Source organism: Microcaecilia unicolor, chromosome 9 (assembly GCF_901765095.1).
Source record: "Microcaecilia unicolor chromosome 9, aMicUni1.1, whole genome shotgun sequence".
Lineage (NCBI taxonomy): Eukaryota > Metazoa > Chordata > Amphibia > Gymnophiona > Siphonopidae > Microcaecilia > Microcaecilia unicolor.
The window spans coordinates 37,409,187-37,431,375 of NC_044039.1; the positions used below are offsets into that span (position 1 = coordinate 37,409,187).

At 44.4% G+C, this 22,189-nt stretch overlaps 1 protein-coding gene across 1 annotated transcript in view; it reads right to left on the reverse strand.

Moving 5' to 3' along the window:
- LRP6 (LDL receptor related protein 6) overlaps window positions 1–22,189 on the reverse strand; it is a 280,419-nt gene that overhangs the window by 115,082 nt on the left and 143,148 nt on the right. Inside the window, exon 7 of the mRNA XM_030214121.1 lies at window positions 16,119–16,290. Within this exon, the coding sequence (XP_030069981.1) occupies window positions 16,119–16,290 (172 nt within the window). The remainder of the gene's footprint in view (window positions 1–16,118; window positions 16,291–22,189) is intronic.

Below are 22,189 nucleotides of genomic sequence, written 5' to 3' on the forward strand. Positions count from 1 at the left end.
ATTGTGAAAGGTGACCCTGGGTTTGAGAAGCTTAAGCACTTTCTTGGCTTCATGAAAGGACTGAGAACGCTGGAAAAAATTAGTTCTTTGGAGTACCAGCAAACCTTCCAGCTTGAAAATGCCTAAAATCACGTGCACAGCCTCTACCAGCCAGGAAGCCACAATCCACCAACCGAGGATGATCCTCCAGAAGCTAAGGAACCTTGGACTCCCCCAAACCCTTGGCCAACTTGTTCAGCTTTTCACCAAATAACAAGGTCCCTCTAAATGGAAACTTACTAAGTTTAGACTTCGAAGCCACATCTGCTGACCAACTGCAAAGCCAGAGAGAATGCCAGGCAGCTACACTGAGAGCCATAGATTTAGCCAAAGCCCGAAGCAAATCATGCAACGTATCTGCCAACAAAGTGGATTCCCATCTTAATCTGAGAGACTTCCATCTCAATCAAGGACAAGTCATCAGAAGTTCTGTCCAGAACATGCTCTGACAAAAAGCATGCTCTGGCCACCAAACCTCCATAAATGGCAGCCTGAACCGCCAAGGCGGAAACATCGAAAATGTGCTTCAACAGAGACTCCATCCTACGATCCAGAGGGTCTTTCAATGCGGTACCGCCATCAACTGTCACCACAAACTTTTTGGTGACCACCGACACCACTAAATCAATAACAGGAGGCTTCAACAAAGCCTTGTCCTGACCTGGAAGAGGGTAAAGATGAACCATGAACCTGGCAAAGTGAAAAGGAGCATCCGGAAGGTAAAATTATGTATAATCATACCTGATAATTTTCTTTCCATTAATCATAGCTGATCAATCCATAGACTGGTGGGTTGTGTCCATCTACCAGCAGGTGGAGATAGAGAGCAAACTTTTGCCTCCCTATATGTGGTCATGTGCTGCCGGAAACTCCTCAGTATGTCGATATCAAAGCTCCATCCGCAGGACTCAGCACTTAGAGAATTACACCCACAAAGGGACACTCTGCCCAGCTCACCACCGCCGAAACGGGGGAGGGGAATTAACCCAGCTCATCCCCACACAAGTGGGGGAGGGGAATCCGTCCAGCTCATCCCCGCGGAGCGGGGGAGGGACACCACACCCGCCGATGCGGGGGGATCTGGCTTATCCTGCAACCGCAACCGCGGGAGGAGCTGACTGACCCTAACACCGCCGAAGCGGGAGGGGTACAAAGCTGCCCTACAGCCGCACGAAGCGGGAGGGAGTGCCGGCAGAATTTATGTCTCAATCCAGCCCCGTAAAACGGAGGGGAGAGGAATGCAGCAGCTCACTGTAACACAAACTCGTCTCAACTCTTGAAGAATCCAAGTGAAAGAACTTGAACACGAAGTCTTTCTGAAATAACTGAAGACTAAACTTGAACCTGAAATGCAACCAGAATAAAAACAGAACAGATATCTGGGAGGGGCTATGGATTGATCAGCTATGATTAATGGAAAGAAAATTATCAGGTATGATTATACATAATTTTACCTTCCATATCATCAAGCTGATCAATCCATAGACTGGTGGGATGTACCGAAGCAGTACTCACCCAGGGCGGGACATTGAAATCCCTGACCTCAACACTGAAGCTCCAAACCGGGCCTCCGCCCGTGCAGCCACAGTCAAACGGTAATGCTTGGAGAATGTATGAGCCGAAGCCCAAGTTGCCGCCTTGCATATCTCTTCCAAGGAGACGGATCCGGCCTCTGCCATCGAGGCCGCCTGAGCTCTCGTGGAGTGAGCCTTCAGCTGGATAGGCGGCACCTTCCCCGCGGCCACATAAGCCGCTGCAATGGCTTCCTTGACCCATCTTGCCACTGTAGGCTTAGCAGCCTGCAGACCCTTACGAGGACCTGCAAACAGGACAAACAGATGATCCGATTTCCGGAAATCAATGGTCACTTCCAAGTATCTGAAGATGACTCGTCTCACATCCAGATATTTAAGAGCAGAGTACTCCTCTGGGTAGTCCTCCCTACAAAAGGAAGGGAGACAGAGCTGCTGATTCACATGGAAGCGAGAAACAATCTTGGGCAGGAAGGAAGGCACTGTGCGAATAGTCACTCCTGCCTCAGTGAACTGCAGAAAAGGCTCTCGACATGAGAGCACCTGGAGCTCGGAAACTCTTCTGGCTGAAGTGATAGCCACCAAAAAGACTGCTTTCAACGTCAGGTCTTTCAGAGATGCCCTCGACAAGGGTTCAAAAGGCGGCTTCTGCAATGCTCTTAGCACCAGGTTGAGATTCCACGCAGGCACCACTGAGTGCAGAGGAGGGTGCAGGTGATTAACTCCCTTGAGAAAGCGCACCACATCTGGCTGCGAAGCCAGGGAAGCACCCTTCAGGCGGCCCCTGAAGCAAGCCAGAGCCGCTACCTGGACTTTAAGGGAACTGAGCGACAGGCCTTTCTCCAGACCTTCTTGCAGGAACGCCAACACTGAAGAAATTGGAGCAGTGAAGGGAGAAAGTGAGCCTGCTTCACACCATGCTGCAAAGATACGCCAAACCCTGGCGTAAGCAGTAGAAGTAGAGCGCTTCCTCGCTCTCAGCATAGTGGCGATGACCTTGTCTGAGAAGCCCTTCTTCCTCAGACGCTGCCGCTCAATAGCCAGGCCGTAAGACCAAAGGGAGAGGGATCCTCCATCACCACGGGACCCTGATGTAACAGGCCCTGCTCCACTGACAGCCGCAGAGGATCGTCGACTGAGAGCCTGATCAAGTCCGCATACCAGGGACGTCTGGGCCAATCCGGACCCACCAGGATTACCCTGCCGGGATGCTTTGCCACCCGGTCTAGCACCCTGCCCAACATGGGCCAGGGCGGGAACACATAGAGGAGCTCTTGTGTCGGCCACTGTTGGAGAAGAGCATCTACTCCCAGGGATCGAGGGTCCCGTCCTCTGCTGAAAAAGCGCGGCACTTGGCAATTGGCCGATGACGCCATCAGATCTAGGCTCGGCTGGCCCCAGCGCTTCGTGATGTCCAAGAACGCCTGAGCAGATAGTTGCCACTCTCCGGGCTCCAAGGTATGGCGACTGAGAAAGTCCGCCTTGACATTCATGACTCCGGCAATGTGGGCCGCTGAAAGCTGCTCCAGGTTCGCTTCCGCCCACTGGCAAAGACTCATAGCCTCCTTGGCTAGAGGGGCGCTCTTGGTACCTCCCTGGCGATTGATATAGGCCACAGCCGTGGCATTGTCCGACAGGACCCGTACAGGCTACAACACCAGTACCGGGATGAACTCCAATAACACCAACCGAATGGCTCTGAGTTCCAGGAGGTTGATAGACCACTTGCCTCTGCAGGAGACTAGAGCCCCTGCGCTGTCCTTCCCAAGCAGTGGGCTCCCCAGCCCATCAAAGAGGCGTCTGTCGTGACGACAATCCACTCCGGGGTCACCAGAGGCAATCCTGCAGACAACTTGTCTGTCTGCGTCCACCAGCTCAGCGCCTTGCGCACTGCTGGGTCCACGGGAAGGCGCACAGCATAATCCTCCGACATCGGAGTCCAGCGCAGCAGCAGAGATAGCTGTAGTGGTCTCATATGAGCCCTGGCCCAGGGCACTACTTCCATCATGGCCGTCATAGAGCCCAACAGCTGCACGTAGTCCCAAGCCCGAATAGGAGAGGCTACTAGGAACTAGTCCACCTGAGCCTGAAGCTTGACAATCCGATTGTCTGGCAGGAACACTCTGCCCACTTGGGTGTCGAATCGAACTCCCAGATACTCCAGGGACTGAGTCGGGCGCAGTTGGCTCTTCTTCCAGTTGATGATCCATCCCAGGGAGCTCACAAGAGCAACTACCCGGTCCATAGCTTTGCCGCACTCTGCATAAGAGGGGGCTCGGATCAACCAGTCGTCCAGATAAGGATGGACTTGTACTCCTTCCTTTAGCAGGAAGGCCGCTATGACCCCCATTACTTTGGAAAAGGTCCGCGGAGCAGTAGCCAACCCGAAAGGGAGGGCTCTGAACTGGAAGTGTCGTCTCAGGACTGTAAAACGCAGAAAGCGTTGGAGAGGAGGCCAGATGGGAATATGCAGGTACGCTTCCTTGATGTCCAAGGAAGCCAAGAACTCTCCTGCCTTCACTGCCGCTATAACAGAGCGGAGAGTCTCCATGCGAAAGTGCCTCACTTTCCAGGCCCAATTGACCCCTTTGAGGTCGAGGATAGGCCGGACAGAACCTCCTTTCTTTGGAACCACAAAGTAAATGGAGTAACGTCCCTTGCCAATCTGATTTTTTGGCACCGGAACGACCGCACCCAGGCGGATCAGGTTGTCCAAGGTCTGCTGCACTGCCACAGCTTGACCGGAGACTTGCAGGGAGAGAGTACAAACCCGTCTCTTAAGGGTTGGCAGAACTCTAGCTTGTAGCCGTCTCTGATGACTTCCAGCACCCACGCGTCTGAAGTTATAGTGGTCCACTCGCCAGAAACGAGGACAGCCGTCCTCCAATCTGCACTGGGGCATGGACTAAGGCCCCGTCATTGGGTACGAGACCCTGGGGGAGGACCGGAGGGAGCACCTCCGGGACGGCGGTCTCTGCGAAAGGAATGCTGCTTGGGGGAGAAATTCCTCTTGAAGGAAGAGGGGGCAGAGGAACCCGACTTGCCCGGGCGGTACCGACGGGCTTCCAGCAACCGTCCTCTGGAGGTACCGGGACGAGTACTAGCCCGAGCCCTGACCTCTGGTAATTTCTTGCCCTTAGACGTGCCGAGATCGGACACGATTTTGTCCAGCTCGACCCCAAAGAGCAGCTTGCCTTTAAAAGGCAATCTAGCCAGGCGGGATTTAGAGGCGTGGTCAGCAGACCAATGTTTCAGCCAAAGCCACCGCCGCGCAGAGACTGTCTGAGCCATGCCTTTAGCTGAGGCTCTCAAGACATCATACAGCAAGTCTGCCAAATAGGCTAAGCCCGATTCCAGGGCCGGCCAATCAGCCCTCAAGGAAAGATCCGAGGGGAAGCCCGCTGCACCATAGTCAGGCACGCCCTGGCCACATAGGAGCCGCAAACTGAGGCCTGCAAACTTAAAGCAGCTGCCTCAAAGGACGACCTTAAGGCCGCCTCCAATCTTCTGTCTTGGGCGTCCTTTAGGGCCGTGCCACCTTCCACCGGCAACGCCGTTTTCTTAGTCACCGCAGTGATTAAAGAATCCACGGTAGGCCACAGATAGGCCTCACGTTCACTCACAGCCAAAGGATAGAGGCGGGACATAGCCCTAGCCACTTTAAGGCTCGTTTCCGGGACATCCCATTGAGCCGCAATTAAGGTGTGCATGGCATCATGCACGTGGAAGGATCTAGGCGGGCGCTTCGTCCCCAGCATAATGGCAGAGCCAACAGGGGCTGAGGGAAAGACGTCCTCCGGAGAGGAAATCTTCAAAGTGTCCATGGCCTGTAAAAACAGGTTGGGCAAATCCTCTGGGCTAAAAAGCCGCGCTGCAGAGGGGTCATCCGCTCCATCCGAGCGGGGATCTATCTCCTCCAAGGAATCCGCAAAGGACCGTTGGGAGACCTCAGACACGCTGCCCTCATCTACATCGGAGGAGACAAAGTCCTCCAAGGCCTGGAAATCAACCCGAGGGCGTTTACCTCTGGGAACCTCAACCTCTTTATCAGAAGAGGGAGCAGGGGCAGCGTTTTGCATGAGGAAAGCCTGATGCAGCAGCAAAACAAACTCGGGGGAGAAACCCCCCAGACTGTGCACTTCCGCAGCCTGGGCAACAGCCCTAGACGCACTCTCAACCGGCGCTCGCAATAGCGGGGGAGAGACATGCTGCGCATCCAAAATGGCGTCTGGCGCGAAACTCCGCGAAGGAGCCGCGCGGGAAGAACGGCGCTTAACTTTAGCCGCTTGTGCCGTCGCCCAAATTAAGGGCGTTCATGGCATTAATGTCTCCAACCTCAAGGGCGGCCCACGAAGAAGCCGTCCGAGCCGCGTGGCCGGCCAAGATGGCGGAGGCGAGGAGCGGGGGATGGGCGTTTATGGCGGGAAAAAACCGCCACGCCGGAGGAACGACCGGGACATTCATCGGTCACTAAACTGTCACCCATCAAGGGCGAATCAGGTTGTAAAAACCCCCGCATCCCCTCTAGAAGCGCTCCAGCGATCCGGGGAGCGACCCTTTGCGCCCTCGCCCTCCGACGCCATATGCCACGAGGAGAAGAATCGGGGAACCCCCTGCCCGCTATAAAAAGGTAAAATTACCTGCTTGCCGCTCCGAGCTGTAACGAACTGGTGTCCCAGTGAGTAGCTGCAATGAACGTTTAAAGAAACGTCGAATTAAACGCCTTTAAAGACGTTTAAAATTTTTTTTTTTTTTTTTTTTTTTTAAACGGAGCCAGCGGGAGGGGGGAGAAAAGGAGGGACCTGGCACCACCAGGTTTGCACTTGCTCAAAAGAGCCCTCAACCCCAGGCCTCAACAAAACCTAAGGATTAGGCTTGGAGGCCTAGCCAGAGCTGCTGCTGTGTGTGACCACCACCTGCTGAGATAGAGAACATACTGAGGAGTTTCCGGCAGCACATGACCACATATAGGGAGGCAAAAGTTTGCTCTCTATCTCCACCTGCTGGTAGATGGACACAACCCACCAGTCTATGGATTGATCAGCTTGATGATATGGAATGTCCTATTGCGCCTAAAGAATACCTCTGATGTCCTGATGCATGGGAAAAGTCTTACCTGACTTACGGATCCCTTTCACCAAAGGGTCCACCATCCACTATGCTGTTGCCAGCGGCTCTTCCTCAAAAAAAAAAGAGTGGAAGAGACTAAAGTGATGAGCTCCTGCAGGTCCTCCTTGTGGAAAACACGGACCATCAAGGGGGTCCAGCAGGAAGTCACCCTGAGGGGAGAAAGGGTCTATCAATCCCTTGAGGTCCCTGTCCTCGCAGTGTCCATCCTCCTCACAATGTAGATAATGGTCAGAGTCCACGCAATCTCCAGGAGCTTCATCCTCCACCTCTTCATCCCAAAGCATCCTAGGGCGCTTAGATAAGGAAGATGGCGGCCTCCTGGAGGGTTCCAGGGTGGCATCTGAAGGAGGAGCCGACAGCTTTAAAGAAAGGCTTAATACATTGTCAATAAAAACTCCGGTAGAAAAACCCCTTCAGGAATTCCCCCCCACACCACCGAAGAAGTCACTGAAAGAAGGGAAGATTGAGGCAAGAGCCACGGAGTCTACTCCAGAACACACTCTGAGAATCCAAAATGGCGACAGTTCCCACTGAAACAGGAACCGCCTGTCTACTGGGACCCGGCTTTCCATGCAGAGCTGCGGCCCCACTGACACTATCTGAGGGTGTGGAACCAACCTGCTCCGGAGCCCCTTCAGTCACTGATGCCGTGCAATACTTGAAAACACCAGCAGCAGTTACACTGTGGCACTCACAAACAGTGCACTGTTTTAACTTTTCACTCGTTGCCCCCCAGTAGAACCAAGCGTGGCCAGACTCAGTGGAGAGACAGCCACTTCTAGCAAGCAAGACAGCAAAACCAGCAGTAAAGAGGAATCAAATTCAGTGTCCCTGCTTTTTTTTTTTAATAAAAATAAAATGTGGCTATCTCCCCTCAGCACACAATCTTCCCTCAAAGGGGTTGAAGTTTAGAGTCCAAAAGTTAAGTCAGCTAGCCCTGAACAGAACTGCTAAGGACTACCGGGGTTGTAAGGAGGCACTAGAGAACCCCCACGGGCCTCAGACTCTGCCAGCAAAAGTAACCCTGACAGAGCATAGAAAGGCAGCCTAAAGGTTTTTTTTAATTTTATTTAGAGAGAGTAAAGAATAATTAAGAAGAATAAACAAGAAGAAAATACTGTGATTGACGGGCTCACCACATCTACCATCTGCTGGAGACTGAGAATACCGATTCAAACTGAGGCTCAGCATGGATATTATAGGCTCACATAAGAATCAGAGTTCTCAGTTGCCACCTGCTGGTAGGCGTGCATAACCCATCAGTCATTTCTGGGCCAGAGGGATGCTAAGGAATATGATTTACCTGAGGTTCAAAAGAAAGAGTGGTGTCAAGAATAACACCAAGAACCTTAGAAGTTCTTTCCACCTTTAAAAGAAAGAATATCGGAAATAGTTTTAAAAATCTAGAACAAAATCAGTATTTCTATCTAACCAAAGTAATTTAGTCTTGTCAGCATTAAGTCTTAATTCCATAGAATAATTAACTTTAAAGATACTGGAAGCAATCTTTGAGGAAATATCACTCAATCCATGCTCAGCTGGAATTAACAATAGCATGTGATCTGCATAAGAATAATATTTCACACCTAATGAAGAAAAGCCAAAATATATATGTGTGAGTGTTTATATCTATATATCTATCACAAACACACACATATCACACACACTTTATTTACAGCATTTATATCCTGCTCAATCCCAACAAATAAAAAACATACATATATACACAGACACATATTATGTTTCTATGCATTCTTTCTAAATTTGACATCGTAATGTGTGGCAATTAATAAGAATTGAATGGTTATTTTTATTCTCTATACATGCCTATATCTAACAATTTTACATTGCTATATTTATTGGTGTTTTATGTCTACTCCAGATTATTGGATCCCTGATGCAGACCATGTTGGGATATTGCTCAACAATAAATATTTCACAGTTTATAGCTACATGTTGGTTGTCTCCACTGCTTTGTCTTGTCTTCTTTCTTTACCGAGTATGAGCCTTTCTTCTTAAGGCTCCAAAAGGGAGCCAGGCTACATGTCCTCCAGTGCAGGACTGCTGCTGCAATAGTCCAACTAAAGTATATATGTGTGAGCTTCAGAAGGCAGAAGTAGATATAAAATAAGGAGAAAAAACTGCCAGATTCTCCTCTGATTCTGACCGCGTTAGAAGAAACAAGCAGAAGAAAACTGCTGGCCAGAAAAAAAAAAGATGCCCCATGCTGGGTCAGGCCATGGTTCTATCAAATACCTGGTAGGTTCTAAAAAGAATAACTATTCCTTATTGCATACTCCCACTGGTGGCTCTCTCAGGAATATCTAGTTAGTAACTGTTTATGGACTTTTCCTCCAGGAACTCATCCAATTCCACAACTCAGCTATGCCAAATGCCTTGACCATATCCCTTTGGCAGCATTTCATAACTTGGGTGTTAGGTTTAAAAACTCTCCCCAATTTGTTTAAATCTGCTATGTGTTAGTTTCATGAAGTGTCTCTTAGTCTCAACACTATTTGAAAGAGTAATCAACTATTTCCTATTACCTGTTCCAGCCCACTTATGATTTTATAAAACCCGATCAAATCAATTCTCAATTAAGACCCAACCCTAGTTAGCCCTTTCTTCTTAAGAGAGGCATCTCATCATCTTTCTCATTATTGTTGCTCTTCTCTGACTCTCCTTCTAGTTCTGCTATATCTTGTTTGGGATAGGGCAAGTATTAGGATATTGTTTTAATCTCCATTCCTTTCCAAATAATGCATATTATTCTACTTGCTTTTTTCTCGCCACTGCTGCAACACATTACGATGAGGATTCCTATATATTACTCATGACTCAAGATATTACTCCTACGTGGTGACTCCTAAAATAGAACCAAGCACTGTTTACCTATATAGTTAGAATTATTTTTCCCTAGGTCCATCCTTTTACAATTGTATACATTAAATTTCATCTGCCATTTAGATGCCTCTCCCCCAATTTGCCAAGCTCCTTCTAACTATTCATGTGTTGATAACTTTGAATACTTGTGTGTCATCTGCAAGTAATTACCACAGCCCTTTTTCAGGTCATTTATATACATATTATACAGTACTAGTCCCAATACAGATACCTGGACACTTCATTATAATTCTTTCCACTGGATAACTGCCTGTTTAGTTCAGCTCTACTCCTAAGTTATTTAGCTAGTTACCAAGTCACAACAGGACACTGCATTCTATCCTACAACCTATTGAATTTTCCAAGGGGTCTCAGGAGGGTTTTATCAAACGTCTTCTGAAAATCCAAACACACTAATCCACCAGCTCCTACTTATTTATACCAAAAAAAAATTCAAATAGATGGGAAGGCAAAAGATTTCCCTTAGCTAAATCCATATGGGTTCTTCCTTATTAAGACATGCCTATCAATATACTCAGTAATTTTGTTCTTCAGAATAACTTCTATCATGAGCCCTATTTGAAAACTGGAGCTACATGGTTTACCCTCCAGTCTTTGGGCACAGTGGCTGATTTTAATAACAGGTTACAGATTGCTACTAGCCAGTGTATAATTTTATATTTGAGCTGTTTCACAATGCCAAAGTGAAAATGAAGACCTGGTGATTTATTGCTCTTTAATTTGTCATTTTGCTCTTTTATACCTTCCAGTTTCAGTAGTTTTTGTGCTATGGCCCTGTCCTCCCTCAGCACCCATTTAAAACATTTATATTCCACCTTTTCAGGTTCAATCACCAATACAAGGCAGATGATGAATAACCACATGGAAAGCCTGCTTGTAAAGGAGACACTCCTCTAACACTACAACCCAACAGTATGCATTCTTGACAGATATTGATGCCTAATTGCAAATATTCTTTGTGAAAGGTTTTAACTTTACAGTTTTGTTCACATTATCAAGTTAAAAGTAGGTTTAACCCTGAATATTTTAGAAATATATTGCATTAGAGGCATTCAGAAAAAATAATGGTGTGAAACTGGACAGAAACTGGATTCCTTTCAATGAAGTACATGCCTAAGTTCTGTTCTATTCTGGGCATCCTTGTTTTGAAACTGTTCATTCAATATCAGTTCCTTGCAGAAAACTTTAACTATGCTTGCATATCCCTGTGGTCAATAAACTACAGGAATTACTCAGTGTTGAATCAACGCCTATAAAAATAAAGGCCCAGAGAGATTGGTACCCTAAGTTTATTAGTCCTACTGGATTTCTCAGCAGCTTTTGATACTGTGGACCACAATATCATGCTAGCATGACTGGCAGAAACAGGTACCAATGGCACAGTACTTTACTGGTTCAGATACTATCAGATAGGCAACAGTCCATTCCATTCAGCACCATCTCATCGCCTCTATGGGCGCTGACCTGTGAGGTACCAAACAGATTGATACTGTCACCTATTTTTTCTAATATCTACCTCAAGCCACTAGCCAAGCTCATTCAGTCAATGGATGCTCAGTTCTATATCTACATGGATGATGTGCAGCTACTCATACCTGTTGATCCAGACTTATCTACAGACATGATTAAACAGACTACTTTGTTTTAACAGCAATTCAAGAATGGACTAAAAGCAACAAATTTTGCCTGAACCCAAACAAAACTGAGCTCCTGTGGGTCCCCAACAGAAGCCATCATATACCCGACAAAACTCTCAACATGGATTTAGAAAATGCCTTCTTAAATCAGAGGTCAGAAACTGGGGGGGGGGGGGGGGGGGGGGGGGACAGCTAGACTCATTCACACTGAGCCCCTCCCCCACCTCTATTATCTGCAATAACTATACAGTCTCTCTCTATAGAGAAGGCAAGTCCTGACATTGTAGTTCACACCATAACATCAAGGTTGGATTACTGTAATGTATTCTATATTAGTCTGATAGTCTAAATATTAAAATGTCACAATGGATAAAACGTTTTGGAAGTACAGCCTTAGCAAGCAATAAGTGAAAGCAAATCTCACTTAAAATTTTTATATTTTCCCTAAAGGGCACTACTTCATCCATTTTCATTATTTTAAAATGTTGACAGGATGAGAAGAAAACAGTGTCAAGTTCTAGAAACACACTGAACACAGAGAAAATGAGAGCAGATACAGACCATATGGCCTATTCAAGTCTGCACAGAAATGCCACCTACAATCCCTTCCTCTCCACCACAGATCTATATGGCTTGTCCTTAAATGTAATGTAATTATGACCCTTCTTTTCTTCGCTCGCTCTTTTTTTTTTAATCTCTTGCAGTATATCCACCCTTCCCCACTCTCTTCTCTCCACTCTCCATTAGAACCTACAATTAACTGCATTGGTATGTATGACTGACGCATTTTAAGTTTTAAATCCATGCTTTGACTGTACTAAAATACCAAATGTAAACTACTGCACAGATTCTCTTTCCCCATCTTTGCTAATATGACACTAACATCCTATGGAGATAACATAAGCGTTGCAATATTGGGACAGACCGAAGGTCCATCAAGCCCAGCATCCTGTTTTCAACAGTAGCCAATCCAGGTTACAAGTACCTGGCAAAATCCCAAAACAGTACAATACCTTTTATGCTGCTTATCCTAGAAATAAGCAGTGGATTTTCCCCAAGTCCATCTTAATAATGGCTTATGGATCATTACAGATCTATCTGTAACGATCTACAGCACTAAAACTACTATTTTTTGCCAATTTTAAACATAACCGCAATCCCAAGATTTTAGAAATTTTGCCTGCAAATACACTAAACTGACTTTTCTGTTCCCTCACCCCATAACACAGAATACTAAGCAATTGCTGCAAAACTCCTAGCAAAATTCAAATCTAAGAAAGTACAGGGTATAACAGGCAAACAAGTAGGTTCAAAATTCTGTTGGTGGGGGGGGGGGGGGGGGGGAGGGGGGAGGCAAGAGAGTAATCTGCTTTGTCCTCTATTTCTAATTTATACCTGCAGAATCCACCTTAGCCATCTAAACCAGAGTTACAACAAAGGTAGTTGTGTTCAGCTTGGCATAACTTCAAACTGGAGAGCTTCTCAAATTTCACTACTCTGCTTTAAAAAAAAATCATTGGGGAGGGGTGGGGCAGGGGGAGAGACAGGATTAGGTTTCCACAAGTCTGGTCCCACTTCTTAAAAAAAAGAAAAAAAAAAACACTCTGTAAGGCCTTCAGAAGGGCAAAAAAACTACCCTTATTATGGTACTGACAGAGTAGAGGAGGCTGTTCTTGTAAATGCAGTACAGCAATTTGAGGATTACAGTATGAAATAAAGCATTCTCCACATGCCAAACCTTTTTGGGCCGTTCTCATGCACAATAAAGGTCTGTCTCTGTACAAGGTTTCTGGTACAGGAATAGGACTACTTCAATTGTTTTATTGTCCAATAGTGTTTGTGTTTTTTCTTTTTAAATATATTTTGCCTGCCAGTTTCCTCCTGCTCCTTTGTGCTTCCAGCTCAACTGGAACAAGGACTGATCTGGCTTTACTAGCTTTTTTCTTCTTAACTACCCTGGGAAGTTTTACCTCTACTTTATATCCCCTATCAAGAGGTGTGCATTCATAAGAACATTAAGTGTTGCTCTACTGGGACAGACTGACCAAAGGTCCATCAAGCCCAGTATCCTGGTTCCAACAGTGACCAACCCAGGCCACAAGTACCTTGTACGATCTCAAATGAGGAAAGCAGATTCATTAGTGGTACCTAAATCAATTTAGCATGTACTAAAGTTAACACACACAAACCTATGAATTAATGCAGCTTAAGTCAATTAGTGTGTGTTAAAATACTATAGCACCCATTAACAAATTTCTATTAAAACAAATATGAGGAAAAATTGGGAGGGGGGACACACCCCTCAAAATAAGGAAAATTTCAGACAAAAATTAACCAAATTTTTCTGCCTATGCACACCCCTACTAACTACTATTGTGCAGGACTTCTCTGTAGACCTCACCCCAATTTTGGTTGAGATCCTAAGCAGCTGTTACTATTTCCTGACTCAAGAGGTTTCTTGGCATAAATGGACAACAGGATTCTGACATTTTATTTCTTATACATACCTAGATCACTTGCACATATTACTTTTCATGCAGTATCTCTAGTCTGTTTGCTCTAGACCAGTCCTTGCTCATTTCTTTTACAGTTTCAACCAGTAGCTGGCTATATGGGCCAGACCAACTTGAACTGCAATGCTAAAGACTTCTTTTCCAAGTAGATGGGTGGACTCAACCTTGGAGGAAGCTTGACCCTAATGCTGTAAGAATAATACTGAGGGAGAGTTTGCCAGGAGACCTCTACTTCAGTCCAAACAGTGAGGGAAGTCCAGTTCAACAAAGCAAACTGTGAAAGCTATTTTTCAAAGTCTAGAAAATTTTGTAATTAAACATTAAGCAGTCTCTTCAGATAGGTACAAAAATGGGAGGGGAAAGGGGGTTAGAATAACTTATCAGTACTGTCTACAAGCAAAGTTGCATAAGGAGATAAAAAAATAATTAGCTTTCTATCCACAAACAACTGTTAATGTCTAAACATTTGCCACAAAAGCCCCATTACCCCTCCAGAGACAATTCTCTTGTGGCATTAGCTGCTATAAAACAGAGATTGACCACAAAGATATTCAGGTGAGACCATGATTGTGCAAGTGTACATGTCTATCTGTGCACCCCACACCGGCTGATATCAGATAGACATGATGGTCTTGGTAGTCCCTAAAATTCTTGCTATTCAGCAGTCAGACACAAAAAAGGATACTTACCAACACCCAGGGCACAAACATGCTTTATTAAGCTAATAAAATGGCAATATTGAGCAAGTTATAGCTCCAGAATTTGTACTGCTTGAAAAGAAAAGCATTACCAAAGGTGTGCTGAGGAAGGGAAGAGTATGATGAAAAATTAAAGCAAAATACATGATGAAAAAATGTGGAGTCTGTGACAAAAATAAAGCAGAAATGTGCATGAACATAGAACCATCAGCCATGCAATATTCTGAAGCTGGTTTCAAATCCAACCTACTTCTAAACTAGTTATTTGCCTGCAGACATTTACAGTGGAAGAACTTAACTCCAAATGAACTAGAGGAGACAGCAGCAAAGTGCTTTATTATTCACAGCAAAAACTCATGAAAAAAAAAAAAAAAAACCTTCTAACAGCCATCCATTTCTGGAGGTTTATAAGCAGCAAAAGCCAATGGAGATAAAACAGTGCTGCTGAGCCACAGTTTGCTTTTGCTTGCTGCAGGCTGCAGTTTAAATGGGAACAAAAAGGGTTTCATGCTGAACATCCCGCCCTACCCCATTTGCGGCTGGTCTCCATTAACCTCCCTGGATGCTTTATCCACTTCCCAGGGGATTACAGAACAGAATGCCACAAAGCAGCTACCATGCTTAAATGGGGGTGAAAAAAAGGCACCCAGGATAGAAGAAAAGCTCTAACACAAACACTCCCTGAAACCTGCAGGGAATTTTGTGTGACAAAGCAATTCCTTATAATTCAGCACCATTAGCTAGTTTCTTCAAACACACAAAACTGGCACTTCCTCGGACTGGCCTCGTGTCATTTCTAGATTTACTGCTTTCATTTTTGCTTCAGTATACTTTTATATTACAAACAAATGACAAAAGTAGTAAAATATATGCATGTTTGCTTGTGATCCCATCCCTGTTTAAGGGTCTGCACTTCAGCTATTTCTGTGACATTTGCACTTTTGCATACATTAGTATGATTGTTTTTCAAAATACATGTTTTCATATATTTGGACTAAGAACTCAACTTGCATTTTTGGATTACCATGAAAATCTGACTAGTTTGTTGCCCTTGAACACTAGAGTTGCATCCTAGAAATCTACAATGTGTGACCACTGCTAGAGGAGTAAACTTCACCAGTTTGACCTAGGGGTTCTCAACCTTGTCCTTGGGACATACCTATCCAGCCAGGTTTTCAGGATATCCACAATGAATATGCAGGTGATAGATATGCATACAATAGAGGAAGTGAATGCAAAATTCTCATGCATATTCATTGTGGATATCCTGAAAACCCGATTGGATAGGTGTGTCCTGAAGGCTGGTTTGAGAACTCCTGGTTTGACATCTCATGAGCTTGACCGATTGATTAAAATTTTATTCATCATCTACCGACAAGCAACACGTGTTAGAACAACAAAGGAAAACCTTGTCATATGATTACTAAGAATAAAACCTTTAAATTTTAGCACTCATCCTTCAAATATTTAAAAATGACTCTTCTAGAACTATTCTAAATTGCACAAATTTAATAAAATTCCATCTGCAGTTATTCTGCTACACAACAATTTATCATTTAGGCATTCTTTTGGACAGGGAACTCAAAATCCACCTTTTTGTTTTCTTAATTTATAAAGTTAAATGCCATCTTGAAAACATCAGGTTTGAATCCTTTGAAAACTAACCTCAATTTTATCCGTCTTCGCATCACCCCAGTAAATTTTGCCTTCTGCGTAATCCAGTGCCAACCCATTTGGCCAACCAAGTGAGGTATTCACCAGCACAAGTCGATCAGAGCCATCTAAAGCAGCACGCTCTATCTTTGGAATCTCTCCCCAGTCAGTCCAGTACATGTACCTAGGGGCAAACACAAGACTATTTTTAAAATTTATTATGGTGAAATTTGGTCTTACCTGTTAATTTTCTTTCCTTGAGTCCCACCAGACCAGTCAACATCCAATAGGTTATGTCTGCCAACCAGAAGATGGGTGACAGAGCCATCAAAAATGAGCTCTTGGGTAAATAGGGCACCATGCAGGCACAGCTCCACAGTATTATCATGTCAAAGCAATGCCCAAAAAAACAAACTATCAATTCCCCGAAAGAGTTCAAGATCCACAAAAACTCACAAGGTTAGAAAATAAACCAAGAATAATATACAGAAACTTGATAACAGTAACCAATATCAACAAAAGTACAAATCAGGGAGGGATCCTGGACTGGTCTGGTAGTTATCAGAAAGGAAATTAACAGGTAGCGCCAAATTTCAGCTTATCTTCTCTACCAAACCAGTCGAGAGTCAGTGGGATTTATCAATGTTCCTATTACCTAGGGCAGGATTCTACAAATCCTTTCCTTCAGCATTACCACAAAACGTTCCCTCTTGGAGAGAGCGAAAGCCAGCAGGCCTTGATCATGCACAGATGCTCAAGGACCTGAACTGGCCCACTGCACAGCTTTGCTTATCAGTGTCTGCCGATGAAGATAAGTACTCAAAGCAAAATCCCAGTAACCATGGGGGTGCAAGAAGAAATGTTGGTTACTGTGGGAAGAGAGGGGTGTGGAGTAAGAAATGCTGGTAACTGTTGGGGAGACATTGAGGTCCAGGTTAAAGGTCCCACTGGTGCAGAACAGTCCAGAAAGGGAGCAATATGACTGACTGCGAGCCAAATAGCACATCACATCTGGATTTGTTGCCAAGGACACCCTCCACACCTTACCTTAAAACAGAAAAGGACTGCCACCTGGACCCTGCTCCAAGCCCTTCTGCAGAAAAGCAAGTACTGACAACTCTGCTCACCAAGGGGAAGGCTTGTGCTTAAAGTACCACCACTCAAAGACCCAGACACAGATCAAGTATGTTGGTTGCCTACAATCCTTGAGCAGCATGACAATGACCAAGGGCAAGTTTCCTTTGTTCTTCAGGTGAGGCCTCTCAAGGACCATGCCGTAGAAAGCCAGAAGGGATATGGATCGTTCATGACTACTAGACCCTGCCTTAGCAGCACCTGTCCCCACAGGAGTGGTAATAGAGGTCCCACAGGAAATAGACTAGACCTGTATAACAGGGCCAATGGAATCAGTATGGAACAAGGATCACAAGAAATAGATGTTTGGCCACTCTGCAGAGAACCTGATCAATGAGAGGTCAAGGTGGAAACACACAGAGAGGCTCCCTTTGCAGCCAGGGCTAAACTATGCCATCAGTGCCAGCCGAGTGGAATTCCTTTTTGCAACTGTAGAATAGGAGACATTTCACATTCCGCTGTGACTCCATTAGGTCATAGCACTTCCCTGATATAGGTTTCTGCTGAGGAAATCAGCTTTAACATTCGCCATCCCTGCAATGTGAACCACTGAGATCGCAGCAAGATGCAACTCTGCCCACTGACAAAGTCACATGGCTTCCAATACCATGGTTGTGCTCCTGGTTCCTCGTCTGTTGATTATTGAAGGGTTAGAGAGAAAGTTTGTCTTTTTGCAGATGACAAAAAGACAGTCAACAGAATGAATACTCTGAAGTAGAAACCAAGAGAAGTATCTCCAAAAATTGGGTCAAAGGTCTGGCAGTTAAAATTTAATGTACTATTATATTTGTACCAGTGCAAAACCTATTCATAGCTTCATATAACTATTATAAAAGATTTTTTTTAAATGTTTTTGGTGCTCAGTGTGAATAAAATGCTTATCACTGGAGGTACAAACACCTATTGCAGCACTATATGGTATACCATCATTGCACCATTACCCTGCCTCCTGCAAAGTCCAGCAATCTTTGAATTAATTGTTCATAATTTTTGGAGTAACAACCATCATATGCACTACATATATAAACTTTTTCAACTGTTCCTTGAACAAAATCAATGTCCTCCAAAAATTTTTAATTTACTTCGCTTGGAAGTCCTTTGGGGTTGGTGTGTGCTTGCAGTTATCAATAGTAAACACAAGCTCCTGCCACCTGTGAATCGAAACTAACTCCTGTAGTTATAAGTTTCATTCCTGTTTTCTGTTCTCGACGCGGTGCCATGTTTTGCCATCCAATGGCGTCTTCAGGAGAATATTCATCTAAAACTACAATAAACTAAATTCAATCTTCACAATTATTACTATAAAACTATCATATTCAAATACCTGCATTTTTTTCTAAAGTCTTTAAAGAGTTCTTTCAAACATTATTTTTGCAAAATAATCCATTATCGGCTTACTTGGAAGAAACCATATTCCTGCTCTGTTCAGCTGTCCAGGACGCCGACACATGAGCTGTAGTATTCTATTCTCTAATTCATGTGATTTTTAAATACCATAGTCCTCTTTTGTGATTGGTTCTGATTCATGATGTAACATTCACGTTATCAATGTCCCTTATTCAACCCTTTAGGAGAAACTGTTGCCCAATCAAATACAAAGTGTTGCTCTTTCTGTAATAATAAAGCAGATACATCTAAAGCAGATACATCTCCCCCCCCCCCCCCCCCATACTACACCGATTTTCAGTACTAGGGACTCCTTTAATAGGCAGGCTAGACGATTAATGGATAGGTTTAAACAATGGGGGTTATCCTAAAAAAGCGATTCGTTCAGCCCATCAAAAAAAGGCGTGCAATGTCCATAGATGTTGGCTGATGTGAATCAACAGTTCAATGTATTTCACCTTACATGACTCAGGGGGCAGCTCTGAGTTGTATTATTCAGAAGCATTGGCCCATTCTTCAACTTCATACAGAGTTTATAGAGCAGCTTTGGATTACATACACTAGAACTAGTAATTTGGGGGACCTACTGTCAAATAATAGATGGGAAATACAATGTAATAGGATTATAGGAAATACTAGTTGTCAACGAAGTGTGTACTGTCAGTATGCCATCATTACTCAGAACATAATTCATCCCAGAATGGGCAAAGTGGTATATTTACGGGACAGTACTGATTGTGATTCAGATCAAGTAGTGTATGCAATCCAGTGTCCTGCTCTAAGTGGTATATTGGACAAACTTGTCGTAAAATTATACAGCGGACAGTAGAACATCCTAGCAATTTAAGAACACATAAAAAAAATGCACCACTTGTGGATCAATGGATTTCCCATAATCATTTGGATAGTGAACTGTGATTTGTAGTTTTGCTGAAAATCAGTTTAGTATGGTGGGGGGAATGTGTCTGCTTTATTATTACAGAAAGAGCAACGCTTTATATTTGATTGGGCAACAGTTTCTCCTAAAAGGTTGAATACGGACACTGACTGGATAACGAACGTCTATTACATCATGAATCTGCATCAATCAGAATAGAGGACTATGGTATTTGAAGATCACATGAGTTAGAGAAATCTACAGCGCATGCATCGGCGTCCAGGACAGCTGAGCGAAGCAGGAAGATGTGTCTTCCAAGCAAGCCGATAATGGATTATTTTGCAAAAACAATGTTTGAAAGAACTCTAAAGACTTGAAAAAAATGCAGGTATTTGAATATGATAGTGGGTTTTGTAGTAATAATTAATTATGAAGATTGAATTTAGTTTATTGTAGTTTTAGATGGATGTTCTCCTGAAGATGTCATTGGATGGCAAAACGTGGCACCACGTCAATAACAGAAAACAGGAATGAGAACAGAAATGAAACTTATAACTACAGGAGTTATTTTCGATTCACAGGTTGCAGGAGGTTGTGTTTACTATTGATAACTGCAAGCACACACACCAACCCCAAAGGACTTCCAAGCAAAGTAATTTTCAAATTTTTGGAGGACATTGATTTTGTTCAAGGAACAGTTGAAAAAGTTTATATATGTAGTGCATATGATGGTTGTTACTCCAAAAATTATGGACAATTAATTCAAAGATTGTGGAATTGGGAGGAAGCAGGGGAATGGTGCAATGATGGTATACAATATAGTGCTGCAATAGGTGTTTATACCTCCAGTGACAAGCACGTTATTCACACTGAGCACCAAAAAAAATCTTTAAAAAAATCTTTTATAATAGTTATATGAATCTATGAATAGGTTTGCACTGGTATAAATATAGAAGTACTTTGAATTTAATACTAGTATCATAGTAAATAGCCCAGATAAATTAATATAGTTAAAATTAAACAGCAAGAAGTGAAGAGTGATGCACTTTGGGTGCAGAAATCGAAAGGAGATGTAGCAGATAGGAGGAGAGAGATATGTTCAGCTCTATAGAGGGGACCTTGGGGTAGTGGTGTCTGATGATCTCCAGGTGATGAAACAATGCGACAAGGCAGTGGTCACATCCAGAAAGATGGTAGGCTGCACAGAGAGGGGAGTGTAACCAGCAGAAGAAAGAAGGTGTTGATTCCCCACTTGCAGTATTGTGTTCTGTTTTGGAGGCCGTATCTTGCTAAGGACATAAAAAGACTTGAAGTGGTTCAGAGAAAAACGAAGAAAATGGTATGGGGTTTGTGTCGCAAGACGTATGAAGAGAGACTTAAGGATGGCAATACTTATGTACTTATGATCTGAGTATGTACACTCTGGAGTAAAGGAGTGACAGGGATGATATGAAACATTAAAATATTTGAAAGGTATTAATCTACAAACAAACCTTTTCCAGAGATGGAAAGGTGGTAGGACTAGAGCACGTAAACTGAGTTTGCAGAGGCGCCGACTCAGGAATAATATCAGGAAGTACTTTTTCACAGAGAGGGTGGTAGATGCCTGGAATGATGGAGGGGAGGTAGTGGAGATGAAAACGGTAACGGAATTCAAAAATGTGTGGGATAAGCACAGAGGAATCCTGTATAGAAGGCATAGAACCAAAGAAGCTTAGCAGTAATTAGATGGCACACCAGTAATTGGGAAGCAAAGCCAGTGCTGGGCAGACTTCTACGTTCTGTGCCGCGATCATGGCTGGACGGATTCAGCTTCAGTAACTGGAGAAGAAGGGCAGTGTCGGGCAGACTTCTACGGTCTGTGCCCCGAAAACAGCAAGGACAAATCAAGATCAAGTATACGTATGTAGTATCATATCATTAAATGCTATGAGTTTATTTTGTTGGGCAGACTGGATGGAACATACAGGTCTTAACCTGCCGTCATCTACTATGTTACTATGATGTAAGTTGCCACTATGGCATTGTCAGACAACCCGATTGCCTCTCTCTCCAACAAGGGAAGGAACTACTGAAGCACTAACTGAATGACTCTCACCTCCAGACTGTTATGGACCAAGACAGTTCTATGCAGGGCTTTTTTTGAGAGGGTACTTGGGGGTACTGAGTACCAGCACCTTTTCCATTGTCTGATACAATTAATGATAGAGCTCAAGCTCTACACACCAATTCTGTCTTGTAATAGATTCTGTGACTGGTTGCAGGGGGTCTGGCTATTATGGGGCGAGTCCCTCAGTGATCATCCCACTCCTGAAGGGTAGCCTACCATTTGAGCACCAGCACCTTTTTTGCTAGAAAAAACACACTGGTTCTATGCAAGACCAGCCACCCTGAGCAACACAGTCAGAATAGTGCACCCTTCCCCCCAGCCTAAGAGACTCACATCTGTGATCACTATGACCCAACTCGGGAAGATCCAGAGGAACTGCCTTGAGCAGATTCCCTGGTTCATCCCATCAGGCCAGGTGTCTCCAAAGAGCAGCAGCAGACTGGGGGGGGGGGGGGGGGGGGGATGAGACAGCAAGATCCTCTGAAGATGACAAACTGGGGAGGGGGGGCTCATCCAAAGCGCCAAATACCTTTCGCTGAAATCCTATGCCCATGCTGACTTCATACATTTCAAATT